This window comes from Pteropus medius, unplaced genomic scaffold (genome assembly GCF_902729225.1).
Source record: "Pteropus medius unplaced genomic scaffold, Ma_sr-lr_union100, whole genome shotgun sequence".
NCBI lineage: Eukaryota > Metazoa > Chordata > Mammalia > Chiroptera > Pteropodidae > Pteropus > Pteropus medius.
The window spans coordinates 16,279,724-16,305,817 of NW_024351073.1; the positions used below are offsets into that span (position 1 = coordinate 16,279,724).

General features: G+C 44.0%; 1 protein-coding gene across 4 annotated transcripts in view; it reads left to right on the top strand.

Moving 5' to 3' along the window:
* The window catches only part of MYO10 (myosin X), a 189,684-nt gene that overhangs the window by 144,769 nt on the left and 18,821 nt on the right, over positions 1-26,094 (top strand). For all 4 annotated transcript variants that reach the window (XM_039842747.1, XM_039842748.1, XM_039842749.1 and 1 more), the window contains 9 exons: positions 11,211-11,335; positions 11,429-11,543; positions 15,374-15,480; positions 16,305-16,538; positions 16,895-16,940; positions 17,705-18,589; positions 19,498-19,621; positions 22,704-22,947; positions 25,320-25,415. In XM_039842747.1, the coding sequence (XP_039698681.1) occupies positions 11,211-11,335; positions 11,429-11,543; positions 15,374-15,480; positions 16,305-16,538; positions 16,895-16,940; positions 17,705-18,589; positions 19,498-19,621; positions 22,704-22,947; positions 25,320-25,415 (1,976 nt within the window). The remainder of the gene's footprint in view (positions 1-11,210; positions 11,336-11,428; positions 11,544-15,373; positions 15,481-16,304; positions 16,539-16,894; positions 16,941-17,704; positions 18,590-19,497; positions 19,622-22,703; positions 22,948-25,319; positions 25,416-26,094) is intronic.

Here is a 26,094-nt window from a genome sequence, read left to right on the forward strand (position 1 = left end):
GATAGATAAGCTCTCAAATTTCCATGGTCTGACACACTAGAAAATAACAGAAAATTGGCAGAATTGATCACTTGAGTTTTCTCGTTGTCTCTGATAACTTTCTGACTGATTGATTACAACATGGAACTAATATTGGCACATGTAAAAATGGGGAGTAGAGGGAGCCCTGTAATGAAACCTTTTCTGTAGAACAAAAGACAGTGATTCACCTTGTTAGTCATCAGGTTTCCTTAGAGGCAGAGGTTGGACGGAGTTTGCAAGATGTTTAAAGCTTCACGTCGGAGTGATCACCTTCCAGTTAGCTGTGCTCCTGACTTTGGCCTAGAAGCATGGGACTGTGTTGACCATGAAACAAAGAGGATTCTTGAGGGGCCGGGGATGGAGGTGTTGACAGGAAATTCTTGTGTGAGGACTCGGCTGTTCCACTTTTTTATTTCCTTCCATTCACTAAAAGCTGAATGGGGAACAACAAAGAGTAGAAGCAACCTAAATGTTCATCAGGAGGGACTATCTGGCTAAATCCATTCTGGTGGTGATGTTCTGTGCAGCTTAGACAAGAACGCGGGAGACCTTCGTGTCATTACAGGGGACGGACACTCTGAGATTCCATTGGTGAAAAGAGCAAAACGTGGTACATATTTTTATTTGCATTTTTTAAAACCGCACGCGTGTGTGTTTATCTGTACGTGCATCTGAGTGCATTAACATGCACACACGTGCAACAGTGTTCGCACTGTGCATGGAATATGTCTGGAGGGACACACAGTACACGAGCAGGAGAGGCTTTCTCCAGGAGAGCTGTGGGATTTTCACTGTATGTATTGGATTTTCGTACATATTGTCTGTATTATATGTTTTGGATTTTTAAAACCCTTGGCATACATTATTCTTCCTTTGACAATTCAATGAGGGAAAATGAGGCTTTACTTTTATCTCTCAATTTCTTTTGCATCCGTCCTCATTAAACTCTATCGAAAAGTTACATCTAGTGGCTGAGCCATTTCCCATAGAAACACATTTCAGTTGTGCTGAAAATATAACTGGGTATTGAGCTGTGTCTGGGGCATGTTGTCTAGAAACGCATTTTGAGGACCACTTGGACCTTGTGACTGGCATCGTTCAGCATGACCATGAAGCCAGCATCAGAACTGACTTTTTCTGCCGCTGTAAATCCGATCTAGTTGGGTAGAATTTGTTTCGTTAAGGTTATCTTGGGAAATTCTCACTCCAGCGGTGAGAAGCCTGGCTCCCACCATCACCGTCCATTTAGTTAATTGTATACTATGAGACTTGTTACTCCGGACGCCCACACTGTTGGCTACAGTGCAGTGCTTATTATACACAGTGGCTTTTGCCTTTAGTCTTATAGACTCCATTTCCAAAGTTACTTAAGTCAGCCCGCACTCCCCCACTCCCAACCCCTAGTCCTTCAGTGACATTGTTTCATATACTTGTAACACATTTAGATTCTTTTATGACAATATGCATTATTTCCTGGGATGATCCTCCGAGGTTCATTCTCCTGTTATAAAATTCTGTGGATTTTGACATACATATCATGTCATGTTTCCATCATTACAGAATCGTACAGAGTAGTTTCTACCTCTCCCCCCCCTAAAATTTCCCTGTACTCTGCGTAGTCATTCCTCCCCCAAGCCCCTGGCTACCACTCATGTTTCTATGGTCTCTGTAGCTTTGCCTTATTTGGGAATGTTGTGCAATTGGAATCGGGTAGTGTCTGCCCACTTGAGACTCACTCCCTTCACCTAGCACTGAGTACTTGTGACTCTTCCATGTCTTTGAGGAACTTAAGAGCTCTTTTTTTTTTTTTTAATCTGAATAGTATCTCTTTGTACAGAGGTATGAGTTTCTTTGCCCCTTCTATTGAAGGACATCTTGATTGCTTCCAGTTGGATGGTTATGAATAAAGCTTTTATAAATATTCATGTGCATGTTTTTGCATGAGCGTAAGTGTTCAGTTCAGTTGGGTGGATACCCAGGAGTATGATTGCTGGGTCATTTGTTAAGACTATGTTTAGCTTTGTAAGAAACTGTCTTCCAGGTTGGCTCTGTCATTTTGCATTCAGACAGCTATGAATTAAAGTTCCTGTTGCTCCACATCCTCTCTAGCATTTGGTATTTTTGGTTTTCAGGTTTTAATCATTTTAATAGGTGTGTGGTGGCACACACCTATTTTAATTTGCTATTTTCTAAGGCAACGAATGTTGGGCATCTTTTCATATGCTTCCCGGATGTCGCTCTGTATTCTATGGTGATGTGTCTACTCCGATCGTTTGCCTATTTTTAAAATTACATCATTATTTTCACACTGTTGAATTTTAAGTGTTCTTCGTGTATTTTGGATACTGTCTTTTTTCAGATATGTATTTTTCAAATAGTTTTCCAGTTGTTGCTTATCTTTTCATTGTCTTAACAGCTTCTTTCATGTAGGAAGAGTTGTTAATTTTAATGAAATCCGACTTATCGCTTTTTTCCTTTCGTGCTTTTAATATTGTTTCTAAGTCATTGCCAAACAGGTACAGTAGAAACAGCTGTGAACAGAACCACAGTTTCATTTAAGCAGCAGAGTAGTGTGGCATGTGTGTATCTAATGTGTCACGTCCAATGGCAGGCGACAGAATGAGAAATTCATAGCACTAAGCTCCTCTCCCGAAAGTATTTATACTCTGATGGAGAGTTCACATGGGGTTTATGTCTAATGGATATGCAAAAATATGTGACACGAGGAAGAACATGGTCCAGGTCACATCGTGTGCAGGAACCCAGGGAAGGGGGAGATCACAGATGGCACCAGTCGGATGTATCAGGAACAATTTATGGAGGTGGGAACATAGGAGAGATTCATGGAACTCAGCAGTCAGAGACAGCCGGAGACCAGTTCGGGAGGAGAGGCTACTAGTTCCGCCACGGTAAGGCGGGAAGTGAGTTTTAGTCAAGAAACAGCTAGTTATCTGTAACGTGGCTAATTGTAGGGTTTGCGTAGAGAAGTATTGACTGGAAAGAAAGAGGGGCCATCTCGGTGGGGCCTTTGTTGTGCAGTTATAGCCTTGGTCTTAATCTGGCATTTGCTGGAAGTTTGTGAGCAGGGTGTGATATGGCTAAAGCTTTGCCTTAGACAGATTTTGTGTATGTGTGTTATTTACGTTCAGATTTTTCCTTTCCTGTTAAGTGGTTGGGGTTCATGTGGGTCTGAGGTGAACACAACAGCTCCCAGCTGTAACAGAGTTGGCTGTTTCCTTGCTCGGGTGATAGCTGGACTCTGGGGTGGGGGTGGGGGGCTGCACTTGGTGAGTGAGAAATTTCCATACTCTGACCTCCAGAACTGGCTCACAGCTTTTGCCAGTCATACAAATGTGTTGCTTCCTGGTCCTCATCTGGGAAGCGATTGCCTCTTCTCTAGGGAAAATTAGTTTCTGCCTCTTTTCTCAAAATGCAAAAACCTGCAAGTGGCAACCACTGTGTAAAATGTTTCACAGCCTAGGAGAGAAGCGACTGGTGTAAGTACAATGAACCTTTGTCACCAGTTTAGTTGGCTTCTGTTTGCTGTCTGTTCAAGGTCAGGAAAATCATCTTGCCACTTTAGTAACCATGCTTTTGCAAACCGTTCAAAGCCTGATACATTTCTTCTCCAACATTTATTCACTGCTTGTGAGAGTTGGATGCAGCAGAGAAAGCCAATAAAGATTGAGAGGCTGTGCATCTTCTTTAGTTAATTTTTTGTTAATTAGTAAGAGGTGAGGACAGGCGTCCTGCCAACTTTCTCAGTCATTATAGGGCTGAGAATATTTTATTGGTGGATCATAATCAACTTTTGGTGGCTCTTCTGGAATCTTTGACTTCTTAAAGTTGAAGGATTATCAAAGGTAAGGTCTGTTTACTTGTTTGTGTTTAAGGCTGGGTTAAAGTAGAGGTATATCCCATATTGGTAATGCAAATACAGTAGACCTAATATATTAAATCTTCTCCGTGAGGCAAGTTGCAGTGCCTCTCTCCTTCTCTGCAATATTTACTTAGCAAAATAAAGAATCGTGTAATGGTTCTTTTTACCAAATAATCAGCTTTCTATCTTTGTAAAGCTTAACCCCCCACCCATCACATTGGTAGATGGTTTCTCAAAATGAGTAGTATAACATTCTAAAAAGCTTTAAAAAATGTTTTTATCAATTACGCAGTCAGAGCAATAAGACACGTGTTGGTAGAATACTCAGATCCCACGTCTGGTTTTTCTGCTCAGAGCAGCCCGGTTGCCAGGTCCGGGATCGCCGCCATGTTGTCTGAGCAGATTGGAACCCAAGAAAAGCCTGTGTGTCTTATCACGTCAAAGCAGGAACTGGGGTGACTCTGGTGCCTCCCATGCAGTTACCTGTATGGTGGCTGAGTCTATGGAGGGTTCTCAATAGATACTTTTGATCAAAAGAATAAGTGTTGTTTACTTCGACCCGATCTCCAAGACATTGCGATCATATCAAGTGGTTGCTTTTTAGACCGAATAAACTGTGTTCAAAAAAGGGAGGGAAGGGTCCATTCACGAGATAAATTGTAGCCTGTCGTTATGGAATACATTGTCACGTGCAGGCTTGTCCCGCGGGCTGCGTTCAGCACATTCCTGTGTGTCCCAGTGTCCACTGTTTATTGAATCTTGAACGCTGTCCTTGGCCGTATCCAGGTAGGAGGAAGGAGATGCAAGTAGAGATGGAGCCACAGGTGGGTCAAAGAACAGTGAAATTCTCTGTCGGTTATCTGAGGCCAGGGCACAAAGTAGGGATGTCGTTAGCTTTTCACCGTATTAAAGGGACCACAGCCACCAGAGATGGATTTGCTTAGAGTTTGCTCTCTGATTTTCCAAAAGGTTTCCTCTATTCACAACTAGTTATTTCCATATACAAATATTTGGCCGAACTCACAGTGTGGTGAGCCAATCAATTTCTGATCTACATTGCCATGGCCCATAAAATTGTGATTTTTACATCACTTGTATTTAGACCAAGGTCCTTCCTCGTGCTAAAATCTTCAGAGGGTGTCTCTGTGATCCCAGGAGACAGAGGGCTGCTGGGAAAGCTACAATATAAGCATATTTTTCTGCCTGGATTCCAGAGTAATCTTTTCCCTAAAAGAATTTCCAACTCATTCCTTCAAGAATTACATCCTAAGGAAATATGCCCCCGATTTTAAACATCAGTAGGAAAATAAGGTTTGATGAGTACAAGTTTGATTCACATAACTGGTTTTCAGGAATGCAAAGTTCTTTGAGACTCAATTTCCTAATTGTTTGATTTAAGCAAATATGAAAACTGGTTTGAACAGGTCGTTGAACCTTGCTCACTTCTAGTTTCCTTATCTGCAGAATAGAGTAATATCACCCACCTAACTCATCCCTTCGGAGTTTCTGTGGTCAAGTGCTCTATGACTTGAAGGCTTGCTCTTGGTACCTTACACGCATAAAAGAGTATTTAGTTCCCGCAAGGCCGCTAAGCAAGAATTAGAAAGTCTGTGTGTATCATCGCTAACAGATCTTTGAAGGCTGAATAATACAATTCTTTTTTTAAAAAATTATTAATGCTTTTAACATTTTTATGGTTGTTATTTTGGACTTTAAAAATAATATCTGCTTCTTAAATGAATTGAGAGATCTGTTGATTAACATCTATGAAGAGTCGTACAAAATTAAGGCAATATCAAATACCCGGTTAAAGACAGTTATTATTGAGAATGACATTTAACTTTGGGCTTCCTGTCAGCCGAGGCGAAAGGGGGAATACAGTGCATATTCCACTCTGTTTTCTCTTTTTTGTTTTGTTTTTTTAATCACTGTATTTTCAGTTTATTGCCTTTTTTCCTCTTTGGCACCAGGTATGGCATAAGTAAATTACAGTGAGTTATACAGTTGTCATTTCACATGTTATTTCTTCTAGAGTGATTCATTTCCCACCCCCCAACCAAGTTTTTTAAAAAATTGGTCTTATCGATCCAGTTTAAGTGATACTGCCTGGCAGTAGATGATGGGAACGTGAAGTAAGAATCAGATGTGTGCCCGCCCCACCTCATTGTCTAACTTGTCCTTCTGTCTCAGTAGAGTGACAAATAGGGTGTATTTGTTCTCTCCAGGAGACAGGGTCTCACCCCAGACATAGTCCTGATTTGGTGTCTTGCAGATGTAATGCTTCATCAGTGTGTGTGACTTTTGCTCCCAGAGTAGAGGGAAATACCTTCTCCCCACAGGCCTCCGTGTGGCAGGCTGGATTCCCACCCCACCCCACCCCTCTTCTTGGGTCCTCGGTTTCTGTGAGATCTCTCAAAGAGGAAAAAGCAATAGAACTTCCATAGAAAATAAACTCACTCTATTTTCTTTAATTAAATGAACACAGCTTGAATGACCCTGTACTATAGACAGGTAACGATTTCTAAGTCTGCTGTCACCTCTGATTTTCTTTATGCAGTATTTATGAAATTATGGAAGGTGAGGTAATGTTCAGGGTAATCAGATTCATTAACGCATAGATGAATTTCTTTCTGGCTTTTCGTTGTAAATCACCTCCCCTGCCCTTTGCCCTTTATTTTGATTTTAAGCTGCAGTAGGTAGGGCTTGCCCATAATTGAGTTTTGTGGAGGGCTTAGCATGCTCTATCAGTCATTTGTTTTGTCTAGGCATTCTGAAATCTTATTTTTTCAGGTTGTAGGAGAAAAAAGGTTTTTCTCATTTTTTAAAATAGAATTAAATTACCTGAAACTAAATATATTTAATCCTGTCTCCAGGATGCAAACTTCCTCTTGCTTGATTAACATCTATGAAGAGTCGTTCAAAAATTAAGGCAATATCAAATACCTGGTTATCCATCCCTTGCATCCATCCCTTCTTGTCCATTTTAAATGCCTCCATATCTGTCTGGCTTTTAAAATACTTCCTTATTAAAAAAAATAATAATAACCAAAAAAAAATCCAAAAAACTTTATTGAGATATAATACACCTACCATACCATTGATTCCTTTAAAGTGTACGATTCAGTGTGTGTGTTTTTTGAGTTTTTTTTGTTTTTGTTTTTTTTTGTTTTTTTAGTATAGTCACAGATAGGTGCAACCATCACAGTCATCATTGTTAGAACATTGTCATCACCTCAGAAAGAAAGCCCCGTCCTTTTTGGCTGTCCTCATCCCTTCTGCCAGCCCTAAAGGACCACCACTCTGCTTTATTTGTAGAGTTCCCCGTTATGCACATTTCATGTGAATTGAATCAGATAATACGTGGCCTTTAAAACTAGCAGTTTTCACTTAATATCATGTTCTCAAGGCTCATCCACGTTGTAGCATTGTATCAGTGCCTTGTTCCTATTTATGGCCAGATAATTTCGTGATGGACATACCACATTTTGTTTATCCATTCATTAGCTGATAGACGTTTGGGTTGTTTCTACTTTAAGGTACCCTTACAGCAACTTCTTACCTGGTCTCCCTGATTCTTTTACCTACCGTCTTTCACCTGATTCTATGCAGGACCTCTAGAATTTATTCTGTAGCTGATTTTTACCTGGTAAAAAATACTATTTTTTGAACGTCTTCAAAGATACATAACCATATAGAAATTTTTCATATTATATATATATATGGGATTATTTTCTCTGTCTAATGCAGCCTAGTTGTTTTTTCTCTACCGTTTTTCTTAGCTGTCTCTTATTTGCACCACCCATAGAGTGACCCCCACTCAGTAATAACCTAGCAGGTGTCTTTCTGCGCTTTTCTGCACATGCGTGTTTGGACATCTCTATTCATGCACATACACATAAACAGAGGAGTATATTTTCATTGGTGGGGTCATGGTTCGTTTTACAAAAATGAGATTACATACTTTTCTATGCCTTGTGAAAGGCCTGAGGGTCAATTGGCGCATCTTTAACTGGGTCTTATATTTTAACGCTGTGTAACATTTCACGACGTATGTGATATCGAGGTATGCCCAGTTTCCAGATTTGCCCTTGCCAGCAAGGGTTCCGTCTATAGCACAGGTCTCACCACATAAAACAGTGGCCAGCAAGGTTGAGCGCAGTGTCCACCAGCAGTCCATGTCTCTCCCCTCCTCCCCCCATTCCGCCTGAGACCACTCAACATGCCAGGGTCTTTTTCAGCCTCTTAGCTTTTGTTTGTGCCATGAGCTCTGTGTGGAATGGCTCATCCACGCCAGCGTTAAGTAGCATTTGTAAGAGCCCAAACTCTGAGTCAGACCTGGGTTCGGATTCGTGAGCCGCCCGTACCCTCCTCAGTATTTGTCTCTTTCTTCCGTTCCCAAGGAAGTTCATTCTAATCTTTAATATGGTTTTCTATTAGCATTCTACTGCGTAAGTAGCGATGTTTGGCATACCGGTCACCCTCCTAAATTTCAAGGTTCTGGGAAACAAAATCTAGCCCCTCTGAGGCTGTGCAGTGCATGGGGCCAGGGGCTCATGGGAAGCACTTCCTCTCAGTTTGCTGTGAACCCAAAATTGTTGTAAAAAAAAAAAAGTCTTAAAAAACTCAAGTGACAGTAAAAAGATTAGTGGTTACCAGGGGCTGTGGGAGGTAGAGGAGAATGGGCAGCACGGAGGGTTCTTAGGGCAGTGGCACTGCTCCGTATGACACCGTAATGGTGGATACGTGTCATTCTACATTCAGCAAAGCAGACTGTGCAACAGGCGCGAACCCTAATGTAAACTCTAGACTTTGGGTGACAATGATGTGTCGGTATCAGTTATAACAAACGCACCACCCCGGTAGTGGACGTTAAAGAAAATCTAGCCCCCACCTTTTTTAAAAATCCTCCTTTAGCACAGATCATGGAACCTTGCACACAGTAGGTGTTTAATAATTTAATGTTCAGTAAGTGGGTCAAGGCTGGACTATTATGACTATAATTATCCCGGTTTGTCCCCGGTTTACTGCCCAAGTCCACTCTTAGCGTCACCATCAAAACGTCACTCTTGGTGCACTGTAGGCAGGCAGGCTTCTGTGGGAGTGAACTCCGGTCCTGGAAAACTAGTGAGGACCAGAGCGGGCCAGCGAAGTTTTGAAGGGCAGCGCAAGTTTGTGACTTGTCCAGCCTCCAGCTGTGTCATCTTCGACCATTATTACATTCACCAGAAAAGAAAGTGGAAACTCCAAAGAGAACCACAGTGGAAATACAGGTTAACCCCGTCATGACTGCAGCTCGAGTTGCCTCTGGCGACAACCTGCCTGCAGATCCCCCGTCCTCCTCCGTAAATTTCTGCGAAGGGGCAGAAACACAATCGCAGTGGACGCCTGGAAAAAGCGGCTGCTCCTGGTGGCTCTGTCCCGCCCCTCCATCGTCCCCTCCCTGGGCTGTATGAAATCCTACAACCACACCACACTAATTAGCCCAAGAAGGGAAGGGGTTGCCATGGCGACCAAGCACTTTTTAAAGCACGGGAATGGTGTTCATTATTGTTCAGTGTCTTTAGCTGTGGCAAAAAAGGTCAGTGTGGCAGTTCTTTTCCATATGAATTTTGGCCCCAGAGCCAAACCAAAGGTGGAAGATGGTAAGTGTGGCCGACCGGCCGGTCAGTCATATTTGTTAGAACGTTTTAATAACTACTGTGGAACTAGGGAATTGTGCGAACTTTGTTAACTAGAGATCGGAAGAAAAGTAAGTAGCCAGGGAAAACAGTATGGGTCACGAATGGTGAAAACTTGAAGAGAGAGTTCGAGAGTTTTTTCATTTAAAAAGTTTTGGAGCTTGAAATGATGACATATTAAATTAGCAGGTTTCTCTGTGGATGTAACTGAGTGGACTAAGTTTGATGCTTTGTTATTCGTCATTTGTTTTGTGTTCGCTTTATACTAGTCTTTGTACGTTGCTGCTGATCAGATTATATTCCCAAATAAATACAACAAGCATTTTAGCCAAATGCTGTCAGAACAGTCGCCTCTTCTTTAATCCAGATATTAAGGCGGAAGAGTAACCAAGGATAATTTTGTTTTCATATTTTTATGTCCTTCTTACTGTTCTGAGTATATTTAAGGTAATAAAGACTAAAAATCTGTGAGCCACAGTTCTTGGGGATGTTTGCCCTAATTTGTCGGCTAGACTTGGGCAGAATACTGCTGAGTAAAGACAATTTGGTCGGTGTTTGTAAAAGAAATTTGCCTGCTGGAGATGAGGGCAGCTAGCTATTCCATCAAAAGCTGTAAGGGAGATTTGCAGAGCATTCTTTCAATTTAGTTTTTGCTGGTTTGGAAAGGTACAGAATAACATGGCTTTCAGCCTCACTTTTTTGTCAGTGACTAACTGCATTTTCATGGCTTGCAACTTTAAGCTACTCTCCGTTTTTTTTTTTTTTTTTTTGCACTGTTTAACAATGTACTTATGTCCTATGGCACTATTTTTTTCATCCATTTTATACACTGCTGTGTAGGATAACAAAATACAAATTAATTAAAGGGATTGGGCATTTAAATTAAAAAACAAGTCACTGCCCAGAGCTGTGAATGGGAAGTGGCCTACTTTGGGGCTTCAGTTTGAAAGACTTATTGTCCGGTCAGCAGTGGCAGTTTGTTTGGCAGCTGAGTGGATAAGAGAATGTGTTTCGGAACGTTAAGTCTTGGTTTGATTTCCTCTGGCTTTCATTTGCATGTTCTCTGGGATTCATTTATTAGTGATCATGGTATGGAATGTTCCATAAATGGAGTATTTGACAAGAAAGAGACAAAAATGAAAAAGAATCTTCATTTTCTCCCCTTCTCCCCTAGCCCTCACTGGGTCATTGTATTCTTCAGCTAAAAAAAAAAAGTCTTTAAATGCCTTGAAATTAAAGTTTAAAAAGTAAATAAAGTGATATTTGTATGGCACTTTAGATTCTTTAGTGGTACAGTTACGATATTTGTAAAACAGTCAAAACTCGAACATGGATATTCATATCAAGGCATTATTGGCATCTTAAGATATAATGTGTTGTGATATTTAAAAAAATGATATTGATAAATTTACAAATGAAGTGGTGTGGTGGCTGGAACTTGTTTCCAAAATAATTCAAGGGCAGGGAAGTGGACTGTATGTAGTTGGGGCAGGATCGACGGGGTGGTGGCTGTTGAAGCTAGGTGCTGGGTACATGGGGTGGGTTCATTTTTTATTGTGTAGTTTTGTGTAGGTTGTGTGCGTGTGTGTGTGTGTTGCCTTGTTAACTTCTCAGCGTTTCGCGTGTTTCAGATGCCAGACCACTTCGACCAGGCAGTCGTGCTGAACCAGCTGCGGTACTCCGGGATGCTGGAGACCGTGAGGATCCGCAAAGCGGGCTATGCGATCCGGAGACCCTTTCAGGATTTTTACAAAAGGCAAGACAGGACCTGCATACATCCTCTTTCTTTTCCGAGGGATGGGGGAAAGAGGGAATGACGGCATAATGTGAGCCTGACACCTCGTTGCAGGTATAAAGTGCTGCTGAGGAGCGAGGCTGTGCCCGAGGACAGCAAGGGGAGGTGCGCGGCCCTGCTGCAGTTGTACGACCCCTCCCACAGCGAGTGGCAGCTGGGCAAGACCAAGGTACGACGCGCGGAGAGGACGGCCGCCCCCAGGCCCTGGCAGGCACTAGCCTCGGGGCTGCCCGCCAGCCATTTTTAACATTGGGATGATGCTCATGGGATCGTGCCCGCCATAATCTTTTGTCTTCCAGACAGTTCATATTTTATATGAAGTCTTTGACTTGTCAGGGACTCTGTGTTTGTCGGGGACACAGCGAAATACCAGATCCTAAGTGTTTCTATGTGTGTGTGCATTCAGGCGGCCAACTCGGGGCCGGGGCGTAACGTGCAGCTTCCTGTGTCTGCGAAGGTGGCTCCTCTCTTCCTATGCCCTTACGTGGTGGGGGGCAGAGTGAGCTCTGGTCTCTTCCTGTAAAGGCACTAAATACCAAATACCATCCGAATACCACGACTTTGGGGATAGGACTTCAAAAGGTTTTGGTAGGGACACAGCTGATATTCAGTCCCTAACACTGACCAGTGCGAGGTCAGCAACAAGTATTTAGGCAGCACCTCGGGGCCACTCATCCTTCAGGTCTCGACCTAGATGTCGACCTTGACAGGAATCCTTTTCAACATTCTTCAGTGTGCCACAAGGCAGAAGGAAAAAACTAAAGAGGGGAGCCATTGCTCCCCCCAGCCACCCTCAACCTCTCCATGGGGAAGGGCACCAGAATCTCCTGCATGGCCTGTTCGGACAGGCCTCCCACCTTCTTTAGAAATGCTTGCCCAGCAGATAGGATCTCTTGCCTTCCAAATGTCATGTTTAAGCTGGCTAAGTCAGAGCAGGGGCCATGTTTAATTTACCAACCACATCACTGCCATGTTCAAGATGCTAGGAACTTTACCAGAAGGCCCAGATGTTCATCAGAGGGTAATGGCTTTAAATACCTTCTGGCAGCAATATTGACCAAAACACAGGCTGGTGTAGTGTTTTACAAATGCTTGGGAACGCAGAGCAAGAATAGGTAAGGCCGTGACTCATGTGTGGTAGTTAGAATTCTTTATTTACTGTTTTGCCCAAATGTCTTGGAGGAGATAGAGGATAGAGTCTGGAAAAATGTGCCATCAGGAGAACATAGTGCATCATTTTAGGCCAGAATGACTCACAGGAGCATGCATTTTAAAGTCATGAGAGAGAGGGTACTGTTTAGCACACCCTCTCCACTGCGACCAAAATGCCCTCATGCTGACGGTTAAGAGAAAAGCATAAAAATATTTGGCACTAGTATTTTAGGGAATAATTCAGAATTTCCTATGCACGTGTTAAATTTGAAATGGCATAATTAAAAGCTACCTTGATGGAGCGTCAACATTTTTTCAAAAATCAGGAATTCCAATAGGAAGTACCAATTATCAGACCCCCTTATCTGGTTTTGAAAAGCATGAAATTAAGGAGCCTGTTCCCAGAAACAGGCCAGCAAAAAAGCTGTAATCTGTTTAGTCCCAATTCTTGTATTCTTGTGGTGGCTAAACTGAGATGTAGCTTAAATGGTTTAATTCTAATTTCAAACTCAGTTTTCAGAATTATTTTTTTAATGTCAGTTTTTTTTATATATGTTAAAGTGTTTGAGGCCCAGATATTCTGATCGTAATCACTTGATGGGCATGAAGAGAGTTTTCATGTCATAAAGTAATATTTTACAAACTTTTTATATTTCTTTCCTTCCTACCCTCCTTTCCTTTTTTAAAAAAAAAATTTTTCTTTTTTAATATGGGGAGTACCTCTGTGTCTCTTGTTAATGAAATAAGTATTCACAAACTTTGATAGCAATGTCACAATCCTTTTATATCTGTTGAATCTAATAATAACCCCAAAACGGGGCTTATATAGCCTTTTTGTTGTTTTTTTTGTTCTAGTAATATGTTTTTACTAGATATCTTAGTCTGTACAGATGGAAAGTTTTAAAACAAGGTAGGCAACAAAAGATCGAACAAGTCGGACTACATCAAACTAAAAAGCGTCTGCATAGGAAAGAAAATCAGCAAAATGAAAAGGCAAACTGCAGAATGGGAGGAAGTATTTGCAAATCTTATATCTAATAGGGGGTTAATATCCAAAATTAATATAAAGAGCTTATACAACTCAATAGCAGAAGAACAAACAATCCAGCTTAAAACATAGGCGAAAGATCTGAATAGATATTTTTCAAAAAAAGACACACAGATGGCCAACAGGTACATGGAAAGATGTTCAACATCACTAATCATCAGAGAAATGCAAAAACCACAATAAGATACCACCGCACACCAGTCAGAGTGGGTGTTACCAAGAAGACGAGAAATAACATGTTGGCAAGGATGTGAAGAAAAGGGAACCTTTGTGCACTGTTGGTGGGAATGTAAGCTGCTGTAGCCACTATGGAAAACAGTATGGAGGTTCCTCAAAAAAAATTTAAAAATATAACTACCCTGTGATCCAGCAATTCCACTTTGAGTATCTGAAGAAAAAGAAAACATTGACTCGGGAAGATAACACGCACCCTTCTCTCCCATGTTCATTGCAGCATTATTTACAATAGCCAAGATAGGGAACCATCTAAGTGTTCATTAATGGATGGATGAATAAATTATGATGCACACGCATGTGCACGCACACACACACATGCACGCGCACACACACACACACACACATACACGCGCGCGTGCACTGAAATATTATTCAGCCATAAGAATGGAATCTTGCCATTTGCGACAACATGGATGAACCTTATGTCGAGTGAAAGAAAGAAGTCAGCCAGAGGAGGACAAATACTGTGATCTCTTACGCGGAATCTAAATCATAGGGGAGAAAAACCCAACTCACAGATAGAGAACAGATTGGTGGTTGCCAGAGACAGCAGGTAGACGGGGTGGGCAAAATGGGCGAAGGTTGTCGAAAGGTACAAACTTCCAGTTCTAATGAATTCATGGGGGTGTAATGTACAGCATGGTGACCATAGCTAACAATACTGTATTACATGTTGAAAGTTGCGAAGAGAGGAGATCTTAAAAGTTCTCATAGTAGGAAAAACAATTTCTACCTACATATGATGACAGATGTTAACTAGACTCACTGCGGTGATCATTTTGCAGTAATATACTATTGAGGCTCGGGACAGGCCACCCCAAAATATGCCACAGTGATGTATCGATTATTTTGTATTCAAGTTACTTGAGAAATAGCTGATGTATAAAAGAGGCACTCTGACCCTCCACTTCCTCCTGAAAGCAGGAAATGGATCTCTCAGTGAAAATGTCCTCCCTATCCTGGGGGCAGAGGCATCCTTATCATGAAACAGGGAATCAAGGCTGACAAAGCTACATGAACAAACTTTGTTACAGCAGTAGTTAGCTACCCCAAACACAAACCCCTTTGTTTTGTCTCATCTTCACAAATAATTGTTTCTATGTCTAAAAATGGGATGTGAGCAGCCTGCTTCCGTCACTTCAGGAGTCCCCTTTCTGTGAGACCTCCATATGTAATGTAATTAATTTTTTTTTTCTCCTGTTAATCTGTCATGTGTCCATTTAATTGTTAGACCAGCCAAAAGAACTAAGAAGGGTAGGGGGCAAATTTTTCCTCCTTCGCGATACAGATATCAAGTCATTATGATGTTCAACTGAAACTAATATAATGTTATGCGTTAATTGTACCTCAATTAAAAAAAATAAGTAAATAAAAACAGCGGCCCTTCCCCACAGGGAGTTTGAGAAGCACTGTGATAGAAAGCATTTAGAGCAAACCTGAGAGAAAAATGCCTCCCCACCACCGCCCGCCAATAAAAAAAAGATATCTCTGACCCAGACAGAGGCGCCTGCCTTCTACCAGCCACATTCTTTGGTTCTGACATGTCGCTCCCTCCTGGGCAGGTCTTCCTTCGAGAATCCTTGGAGCAGAAACTGGAGAAGCGGCGGGAAGAGGAAGTTACCCGGGCGGCCATGGTGATCCGGGCCCACGTCTTGGGTTACCTGGCACGGTAAGGAGTGCCGTGGGGGAGGAGGGCTTCCCTGGCAGGAGCCATCAGGTAGCCGGGTTGATCGCTTTTACTTAAAATAGATCCGTTTGGAGGGCTGGGACCGGGCTAAGGAGAGTCCCAGGTCAGTGCTCTGGTGATGCCAGAAGCCTGGTTAGCTTGATGGGGCAGCAGAACATAAGAAAGGGGGTTCTGGGCATCTCGGCAGTGGCAGTAGGGGACTGTGCCGAGATATTTAAGCGGTATACCTACTTCATCAGGTACTGAAGCCGGAGGCAACCCGGCCGTTGCCTTTGGCATTTTGGCCGTTGACATTGGTGTTCTCTCACTGGGTCCACAGAGGCCCACTCTCCGGCGTCTGCTGAATGAGGCAGCTTTTCATGTGCACTTGTGTTCTGTCCACCTCTGAGGACCAACGTGCCACGTGAAACCCCACACCATGAAATTTTCTTCAGTACTAAGCTGTCTTGCTGTGGCAAATTTTTTTTTCTTATAAAAACAGAATATATCAGATCTCTTTCAGTCCTGTTTACAACCAGCTTCCTGCCAAAGCTTTTCAAAGTCATCATTAGGGGTTATGTGTTTATTTAGCCAAGATATGATAGGGTTCTTGCTTTAGTTTTGTTTGTTGTGGTTCTCTTGTTTTTCTTCTGTTTTGTTGTGCTCAAAGGGGCCTCCTGTTCGCTCCCCTTTGTATGATGAGAGTATCTTCCAACACTGGGTCCTGTTCTTATGTCTTACAGCATTAACAAACTCATTTGAAGCGCTCGAAACCTCATTACCTCAACAGTTATTCTGTTGTGCTGTGTTTTTGTTTTCATTTTCAGAAAGCAGTACAGGAAGGTCCTTGACTGTGTGGTGATAATTCAGAAGAATTACAGAGCATTCCTTCTGCGGAGGAGATTTTTGCGCCTGAAAAAAGCAGCCACCGTTTTCCAGAAGCAGCTCAGAGGTCAGACTGCCCGGAGAGTTTACAGACGGATGCTGGCTGAGAAACGGGAGGAAGAGGAACAGAGGCGACGGGAGGAAGAGGAAAGGAGGAGACGGGAGGAGGAGGAAAGGTACAGCACACCTGCCTCTTGGGGTGACACAGAAGGACATCTTTGGGGTTTTATGCTCTGTATCCATCCTTGCAGCAAGAGTTCCCAGTGGATGCTGCCAAACCTACCACTGGAAACATTAACTTCCGGTGGCTCAAATATAAAATTCCTTGGCAGCATCGAAGACTCACTCCTGTGTGTGCTTTTATTCACGCGCAAAAAAGTCTCTTGCCAAGAGAAGAGGCTCCATCCTTCATGCTTTTTAAGTTCTCTTTAGCAAAGCTTTTTAAAAAAAGTTAGCTCGCTCTGACAAGTGGTTCTAGGATTTTTTTCATTGTGCTTTTTTCCCCACTGTCTCTTTTCTTTACGATTTTTAGAGAAAGAGAGAAGGCACGAAGAGAAGCTGAGCTCCGCACCCAGCAGGTAAAGGATGCTGTGACCATGCGGCATCTCGTCTGTCCCTTTCCTTCCCTCTTCAAACACGTTGACTCAGGATTCAAAACTGAAAGTGTAAATCTGTTGGGAGGAGAATGTTAGAGGAGATGTTTGTGATGCAGTTTATTTTTTAGTTTTTTATTTATTATGGTGACATTGCTGAATAAAATTATAGGTTTCAAGTTATGATGCAATTTCTAACCCATTAAATTGGGCGAAAATTAGTGAATTGTCTAAGATCTTAGAGCGAATCATGACAGTATAATTTCTCTAAACCCATATAACCACTGTATTAGTTTGCTCAGGCCGCCATAGCAAATTAAAACAACAGAAATTGATTTTCTCATAATTCTGCAGTCTGGCGGTCCAAGGTCAAGATGTCGGGAGGTTTGGTGTCTTCCCAGGCCTCTCTCCTTAGCTTCCAGGCGGCCACCTTCTCGCGGTGTCCTCACGTGGTCTTGCATCCGGGCATGCATCCTTGGTGTCTGTCCCAATCTCCCTATAATAAGGACACCAGTCAGACTGGATTGGGGCCACATCTCACAGCTTCATTCTAACTCGATCACCTTGTTGAAGGCTCCCCACAGACACATCCTGTGGTACTAGGGTTTGAGGCGTCAACATAGCAATTTGGGGGGAACACAATTCGGCCCCAAACAACCGCATGTCACGGTTCTTCAGTGCAGAGGAGGAGCGATCCCTGTGCTCTTGGTGGAGACATTTTCCGACGTCTTCCTTCCTCTTCCGTCCAGGAGGAAGCGGCGCGGAAGCAGCGGGAGCTGGAGGCCTTGCAGAGGAGCCAGAGGGAAGCGGAACTGAGCCGGGAGCTGGAGAAGCAGAAGGAAAACAAACAGGTGGAAGAGATCCTCCGTCTGGAAAAAGAAATCGAGGACCTGCAGCGCATGAAGGAGCGGCAGGAGCTGTCCTTGACCGAGGCCTCCCTGCAGAAGCTGCAGCAGCTGCGGGACGAGGAGCTCCGGAGGCTGGAGGACGAAGCGTGCCGGGCCGCCCAGGAGTTCCTGGAGTCGCTCAACTTCGACGAGATCGACGAGTGCGTGCGCCACATCGAGCGCTCGCTGTCGGCGGGCAGCGAGCAGTCGGGCGAGCTGGGCGGCGGCGGCGGCGGTGGCGCCGGCGCCGAGACTGCGGCCGGGGAGAAGCCCAGCTTCAACTTCAGCCAGCCCTACCCCGAGGAGGAGGTCGACGAGGGCTTCGAGGCAGACGACGATGCCTTCAAGGACTCGCCCAACCCGAGCGAGCACGGCCACTCGGACCAGCGCACGAGTGGCATCCGGACGAGCGACGAGTCCTCGGAGGAGGACCCGTACATGAACGACACGGTGGTGGCCACCAGCCCCAGCGGCGACAGCACCGTGCTCCTGGCTGCGTCCGAGCAGGGCTCCTCCGGCGGGGAGCCCACCTACTGCATGCCCCAAAGCAGCGGGGGCCACCCCGGCCCGGAGGGCGACTACGACTACGACCAGGACGCCTACGAGGACGGCGCCGGCACCTCGGGCAGCAGCGTGACCTTCTCCAACTCCTGCAGTAGCCAGTGGTCCCCAGACTACCGATGCTCCGTGGGGACCTACAACAGCTCCGGGGCCTACCGGTTTAGCTCCGAAGGGGCGCAGTCCTCGGTGAGTACCACCCCGGGCCCGGCTCGCCCACGCTGCGACATCGGGGCTCGGCGACATCCACGCCCCGTTGCACCAGCACTGGGCTGAACGCACCTGCGCAGACCGTGCCCGGGCTTTCAGAGTCAGGCTCTCCGAGTCGATCCCAAACCCCTTTCTCGTCCCCAAAAAGCAACCGCATCAGGGAATGGAACTTGGATGATGTGCCGGCTCCGAGTTAAACACAGGGCCCGGAGCTGCGTTTTGCCCAGAGCCTAAGGAAACTGGCATTTTTAATGGAGAATTTGCCCGTGTCTGCCCTGGCTTTGGCGGCAGGCTGGGAGATGAGACCCACCCTAGCTGGAACTAGAAATGCCACAGGCGTGTTGGAGACTTTTCCTTACATTAGCTGCACAGTCCACACCCCAGGATGAGCTATCCTGTGCTGGTTGAAAAGGAGGCATCTCTAAGGGCTTAAACGTGCCCTTTTCAGCTTCCGGATTTATTTGTCATTTACTTTTTATTTTTTCCCATCGTCCACTGCCTTGACTTCCTAAAACTTGAAGGTATTTTTAGCTGAGTAATTTAAAGGGAATTAATGCCCAGTTTTTTAAAAATGATATACCTAGTAATTTAAAGGAAATTAACACTCAGTTTTTAAAAAATTATACCTTTAAACAGCAGTGTTGTTTTTAGAATAGTTTTTGTGTTAACGTATGTCTGGTGTTTTATGTATCGATGTAATGGACCATTTGACCTTAAAAGGTCTCGTTTTGTAATTATGAAATGTTTGACAGCCTCCCTGTTGTGGTGTTACAAATGGGCGTGTTGCTTCTTCGTCCATGTTTATTTCCAATGTCGGTAGCTGCTGGCCACGTTCACTGCTTGTTCTCTTGTTCTCTTGTCCCCATCGGCTCGCTGTCCTTGTGCAGTTTGAAGACAGCGAAGAGGACTTTGACTCGAGGTTCGACACGGACGACGAACTTTCCTACCGGCGGGACTCCGTGTACAGCTGCGTCACGCTGCCTTACTTCCACAGCTTTCTGTACATGAAAGGTGGGACCTGTGGCCACCTGGTGCCAGGGTTGGGGGTGGAGCAGGGAAAACCGAGGTCTCATCTTCACTGAGTTCGACTGAGGGGTTGGGAACGTCACCCAGTCCCTGCCCCTCGCCTCGTGTTAGGTCCTCTGGGTGCACGGAGGGCGTCGTGGTGGAATGACGTGGGTGACACGGTCATACCCGGAAGAACGCTCCCTTCACTCCTCTTAGTTGGTGCAGTGTCAGGACAAGGTTTACAACCACCGTCACCATTTTCAGTCCCCTCTCCTCTCTGTTGTCCCCTCTTCCTCGCTCCCCCACCCCTTCATGCTCACTTTCTCTGTCTCTCTCACATATACACACATACAACCCACACGTGCGCTGCTACTGTAGTTGGTGCAGCCGATTGTAATGGTCACCTGCATTGTCCCCTCCCATGGGAGTATTAGAGACCCTAGAAGGACATTCTGTATATGGAGAAGAGTAAAGCTCTGAGAGGGGGCCGCACCTGTGCTTACACTGCTGACAACACCTACTGTCTGTCCCACACCTGATGAGAATTAAAGTTGTACATTTTGCTCACTATTAAGCTTTGACTGTACTGAATGGGACCTTAATCCCTGGGGACTTTGGAGCATATTCCTTTTGGAAAGTACTGAGGACCTTTTTCACGTTCTCGACTCTTCTGAATTAGTGACGCGGGTTATGAGAAACCATAATCATCACTTTCTGGTAGGAGTTTTGCATGGATCGCCAGTAACGGTGACCGTCTTGTTTCTCACATGGCCCTACGCCAGACGAGGGTTAAGAGTCCGGATCTGGCGGCTGCAGCATTGTCCCCAGAGGATGTCCTTTACTCTGCTCCCTTTCTTCTCTCTCCTTTTCCTGTTTTCCCCAGAATCCAGTTTGTTTTCTCCGCCTCCTTTCTGCACTTTCTACCACCATCTTTCTCTGTTCGCTTTTCCTTTTCTTCCCCCATGAAAAACTTTCAGATTCCCTTTCTCTGTTTCTTGGTTTCTTGTTTTTTGGTTTTTTTGCCTCTGCTTCCCTCTTCTATCAGCATATTTGTCTTTTTTCATATCTCTATTGTCCTCCTTCATATTTTCTTTCTGTTCACTTCCTTTTCATTTGATTTCTTTCTTTTTCTTTCTTTTCTTTCTTCTTTCTTTCTTTCTTTCTTTCTTTCTTTCTTTCTTTCTTTCTTTTCTTTTTTCTTTTCTTTTCTTTCTGTTCTTTCTTTTCTTTCTCTGCTTCTGCTTCTCGTCTTTAACATTAGCTTAGCTACAAACAGTTGTTCGCTTTTCAAAGTTCCGCCGTTCTCAGCCTCAGACCCCCCAAGGTGCTCATGGAAAACACACCAGGTGTGTTTTAGGGAGGGTCTTCCTGCTGCCCGAAGTCACTGGTTGATGGAAATTTTTATAGGAGTGTCGGAATAAAAAAGATGGAGAAATTCTAACCAAGTTACCTAGCTAACATCAGAACACTTGATAAAGGAAAAAATATATTCACAAATCAAAACCTAATAATCCAGTAGGTATCTAATCTAGTATTTTAGCATTTTCTCCTGCATTTTTCAGAATAAGTATGAGCTTCTTATTAATATATTTCTCCTCCCCATAATTAATTTTAGTTCCTTAAGATAGCTTTACAATTGCTTATGCTTTCACTCTTATTTAAAATATATGGCACTGACTTAGTGCATGTTTATCTGATATAAACAAATGAGATTAGGAAAAAAGTAAAGATAATTCAAAGCACATTTCACGATCAAAGCATTAAAAAGCTCAAGAAGGTGAGTGACTTTTTGGCAAACTCTTTCGAAAAGTTATTGTGTAAATGCATCATTCAACCTTTGATAAAAGTCTTAAAACTGTGACAAAATTTTTCAGTGAAACCAATTATGAAATCCAACCGCCAGATTATATTTTATGAGCATAAATGAGTTTTCACCAGCCTAATAACCTACTACTACAGGTTTTTGCAGTTGGTAAATTAAGAGCATTGAGCACCTGGAATTGGAGAGGGAGGGATTGCAGTGAGTCCCATTAATCACATAAGAGCAACAGAGTGAGTAAACTGCTGCTGATGGCTGTGGTGGTGATAGCCGTTCTGTGTCTTAGAAACTGAATGGCCTTTATCATTTAAAGACGATAAGATAATGAAATCGCTTTGTATTACAGCTTTCTCAGGGCTCGTTTTGAGAAACCCAGATTAAAGTCACAAATCAAAAAGAAAAAAATAGTTTCTGGTAGTTCTTGGCAGGTTTCTTGTTAGGGAACAGCCCTGGACCTTGGTGTGATCACAGACTTCTTGGCTAGGTGATCTGGTCATGCTTTCAATATGAGAAAAGGCAACTGTTTATATCGTTCAGTGAAGCCATATCTTGCTAGAAGAGTATTAGAAATGTTTTTTGTCTTGTAAAAGATGACACCTTGTCTCTTTGTCTAATTTCTCTCAACCAAAAAAGTTTCCCACTAAAAATATTACAGCTTAGTTCTCATTTTTTTTTAGGTCTAATTACAATTTAGTTTGGAGTCTTACTGTTTCATATTCAGAATCGTATGCATTATACATATAAATCATTTTCATATGATGATGCCTTTCTTTGAAAAGATGTGTTTATACACATTTTTAAATGTAAGTTAGGGTTTATTGCTAAACTGCAAAATCGCTCATCAGTCGCGTTGCCCACACTGACCAAGAAGGAATGAGTAAACTTTGACAGGCGTTTGAAGATGAACATACAGGAAGGGTCCTGGCCCATGGCTCCTGACTCATTGCAGGGTGAGAGTGTCATTGTCAGTTCATTATTTGTCCTTTCTCTTAGCTCCTCACCAAGATTTCTCAGCCTAGTGAGTAGGTGCTGCTGTAGATAAAAGGAAGGGACAACATTCTTGTATAATCCAGCCAAGCTAGCGTAATATCTGTCCAGCGCCCCCTGGACACAAGCCAGTGGTGCCGTCATCCTTCATGGAGGGGTTTCTGAGGTCGGGTCACTTGGGGCTAAGGGTGGGCTGAACCTTAAGACCTTCCCCTCATGTCGTCATCCGATTTGACGGACTTTTCTTAAACCCCTCCCTACCCCGTCTCGGGGGAACAGGTGGCTTAATGAACTCCTGGAAACGCCGCTGGTGCGTCCTCAAGGACGAAACCTTCCTGTGGTTCCGGTCCAAGCAGGAGGCCCTCAAGCAAGGCTGGCTGCACAAGAAGGGCGGCGGCTCGTCCACGCTGTCCAGGAGAAACTGGAAGAAGCGCTGGTTTGTCCTCCGCCAGTCCAAGCTCATGTACTTCGAAAACGACAGTGAGGAGAAGCTCAAGGGCACCGTGGAAGTCCGGACGGCAAAGTATGTGGGTGCTGCTTGGGTGTGGCCCAGTTGAGTGGTGCTGGGAGGCTTGACGGTTGGTGTTGACACCTGCAAAGCTAGCTGGCGTGAGTTCTTTGAAGCAGTAGACTGGTTGGTGTGGGAGTGAGTCCTGATCATTCACTTCAGTTGATTGAATTCTTAGGAACCTGGGGAAACGGCTTCATCTGTGAACGATTCACTTTCTATGGTTACATTCAAACATTTGGCTCTTGTTTGTAAGGTGCCAGCTGGACACACAGCTAGCCTACTGGAAATGCGATCGGTTGTATATAGGAATCATGGTGTGAATGGTTGGTTGAGAATCTTTTTTATCTTTTTTTTTGTCAGTCAGCCTATCACTTTTAATTCTTCCCACACGCCCAACTCTGCTAAATTGGGAACAGACTGCAAATCTGGAGATTTTTTTTATTGAAACACAATTGATACATAGTTTCATATTACATTAGTTTCATATTGTATGTAGTTTCATATTAGTTTCAGGTATGCAGCAAAAAGGTTTGATATTTGTATTGCAAAGTGGTCATCAGCACACAGTTAAAATTATTTTTCTTGTAATGAGAACTTTTATCTTTTTAAGCAACTTTCAAATACGCAATAATGCAATACAGTATTTTTAACTAATCACCGTGCTATACGTTACGTCCCCGTGACTGACTGACTTTATAACTGGAAATTTGTACCTTTTGATCCTCTTTACCCACTTCTTTGTGCTTTTTTATCACCCTTCCTCTGTGAGGCGTGTTTTGAAATGAGTCGTCAGTCTTCTGCCTGTGCTGGGTATATAGCCATCTTTGTTCCCAGTAACGAGAGGAACAGAACTGGTCTCTGAACCCAACACGATTCCTTTTTCTGCCACCCTCTTGGAGAACCAAAGTGTTTGAAGGCCCGTTATTTTTGTTAACAAGTAAGGTTTTCAAAAAGTCGTTAGAGTTAGGGGCAGCTGGGTAACTATATAACTAAGCATAAAAGTTGTTTTCGTAAAACCTATAGTCATAGTCCGTTCAAAACTTAGAAAACTGTTAAAAGGTTTATAATTTTTAATCAGTCAACAAACAGATCTCTCGAGTGTCTTTTAATGTATATTTCCCCCTGCTGTCTCTTCTTTCCTTTGCTGCTCGTTATTGAAGATGCTTCCTCATTTATCCTGTAGCTTCCAGACTACATTTATCAGATCACATCCTCTCATCTCTAGGGAAAGTTTTTGCAGATGCAAATCCCTGGACCCACCTGCAGAGAGCCATGCACCCCCATGTTTTCTGCATGTCTCCCGGGATTTGGAACCACAGCCAGATCATAGTCTCATCCTCTGATTTTACACACATGGTTGCCGAGTTCCTGAGAGGCAAAGTGGCTGGTCCAGGGTGACCTGGTCCGGACAATTTTACCGGGATTTATCATCCCGCTCAAAAGGCTCCATTGCCAAACGCCCGGCCGATTGTTCCCCATCACTCACCTCTCCGTTGCCACTCAGAGGATGCATCACAGGTCACTCTGTGAATCCTCATCTTCTTGATTTTTTTTTTTGTTTAACATTTTATCTCGTCTCAGTGATCTTAGCTATAAGTTTATACAACAGTTATTTTTCCAACTCAATTAGACTGCTTAATTTTATAGATGTAAAATGAATGTTTTGCTGTGAACAGTTGTAATTGTGTCCGTGGTCAAAATAAACTGGCTTTATGCCCAAGACCCTCTTCATCAAATACGGTCACATCTCTGGGCCAGTCCTAACATCTGCTGGTGTTTTCCCCAGATGCCTTGGTCCGCCAGTTTAAACCTCTAGAGCTGTTGAGGGAGCGTTGGGATGGGGGCAAGATGGCATGGATATCTAGAGTCGCCCAAATCCTGCTTTTCCGCCCTAAAGCCCCCAGTGGAAATAATGGACATCAGAGGCATCGGCTGAGCTTTAAATCATGATGGAAAGCTGTGATGAATTAGGGGGGATTTCTAGGGAGATTAGTCCCTTTGTGGGGGTCCTTCCATTGAAGAGCAGTAAGAGGAACCACGGGAAGGTGCAGGCTGGAGTGGGGGGCTGCTTCCTCACGCCTTCTGAGGCCTGAGCTGGGGGGGTGGGGTTTGGGGGCCCTTGGGTGGGCCAGTGAGAGAAGTGTGAGAAGAGACAGGCCACTCCCACTCCCTGGCCCTGCCCACAGGCCCGCAGCCCCTCCCTCGGGAGCAAATAGGAGCCTGACTCCCCCTAGAGGGCACAGTGATCACCAATTCTAAAAAGGTGTCTGATTTTTCAGTTACAGTTTGCAACTGAATCATCAGTTTGGCGATGTTGTTTTTCTCGCTTATTGTTAAGAATTCTGTGTTCCTGATTTGCGTTCGGTGCTTTTGTTCCTTTGCAGAGAGATCATCGATAACACCAGCAAAGAGAACGGGATTGATATCATTATGGCCGATAGGACCTTCCACCTGATCGCCGAATCCCCAGAAGATGCCAGGTGAGGCGCTGTGCTGTCGACTGCATCATAACTGCATCCTCACTCCTGCGCCGACCTGAGCATCACTGAGATCATTGTTTACTGGCTCCGAAAAGATTTTAATTGATTTCCTAGTTGGGTTTTTGTGTTAGGTTGGTTGAAGGACTGTGAGTTGTAAGATGTAAGAGGTTGGTGTACTCGTGCCCTGGGGAATCTCTCACTGGGCAGACATGTCCACATACAGCACACAGCTCAGGTTTTCCATCTTCGAATGCCACTCGACAGACCCCTTGTCATCCCTGCTCAGGCTTTTATTGTCACTAGCAGCATAGGTACACCGTGCAACTACACGCAGCTCCAGGCCCACCCTTCGGAAGCTTCTGGGCTTTGAAAACGAGCAGCTTGTGTTTGCCAAAGGATCGAAAAAGCAGGAGCATTAACCACGGGCAGTCGAAACATGGGATTGCTGTGACATTCGGAGGGTATTGAAAGCCTTGATATTGAAGAACAGTGGGATAGAGGAGGTAGTTAGCATTTAGAGAATTTACTGTATTTTGAGCAATATTCTAAACTGCATCCCGCTGCCTGGGGAGTCTGTGAGGTCATGTTGGAGGTGTCCGTCATCCGTTCTGAGCCACGACAGAGAATATCTTCCATTTTATGAGGGTGACATCCTTCCACCTGTGTTCTTCACTTTTCA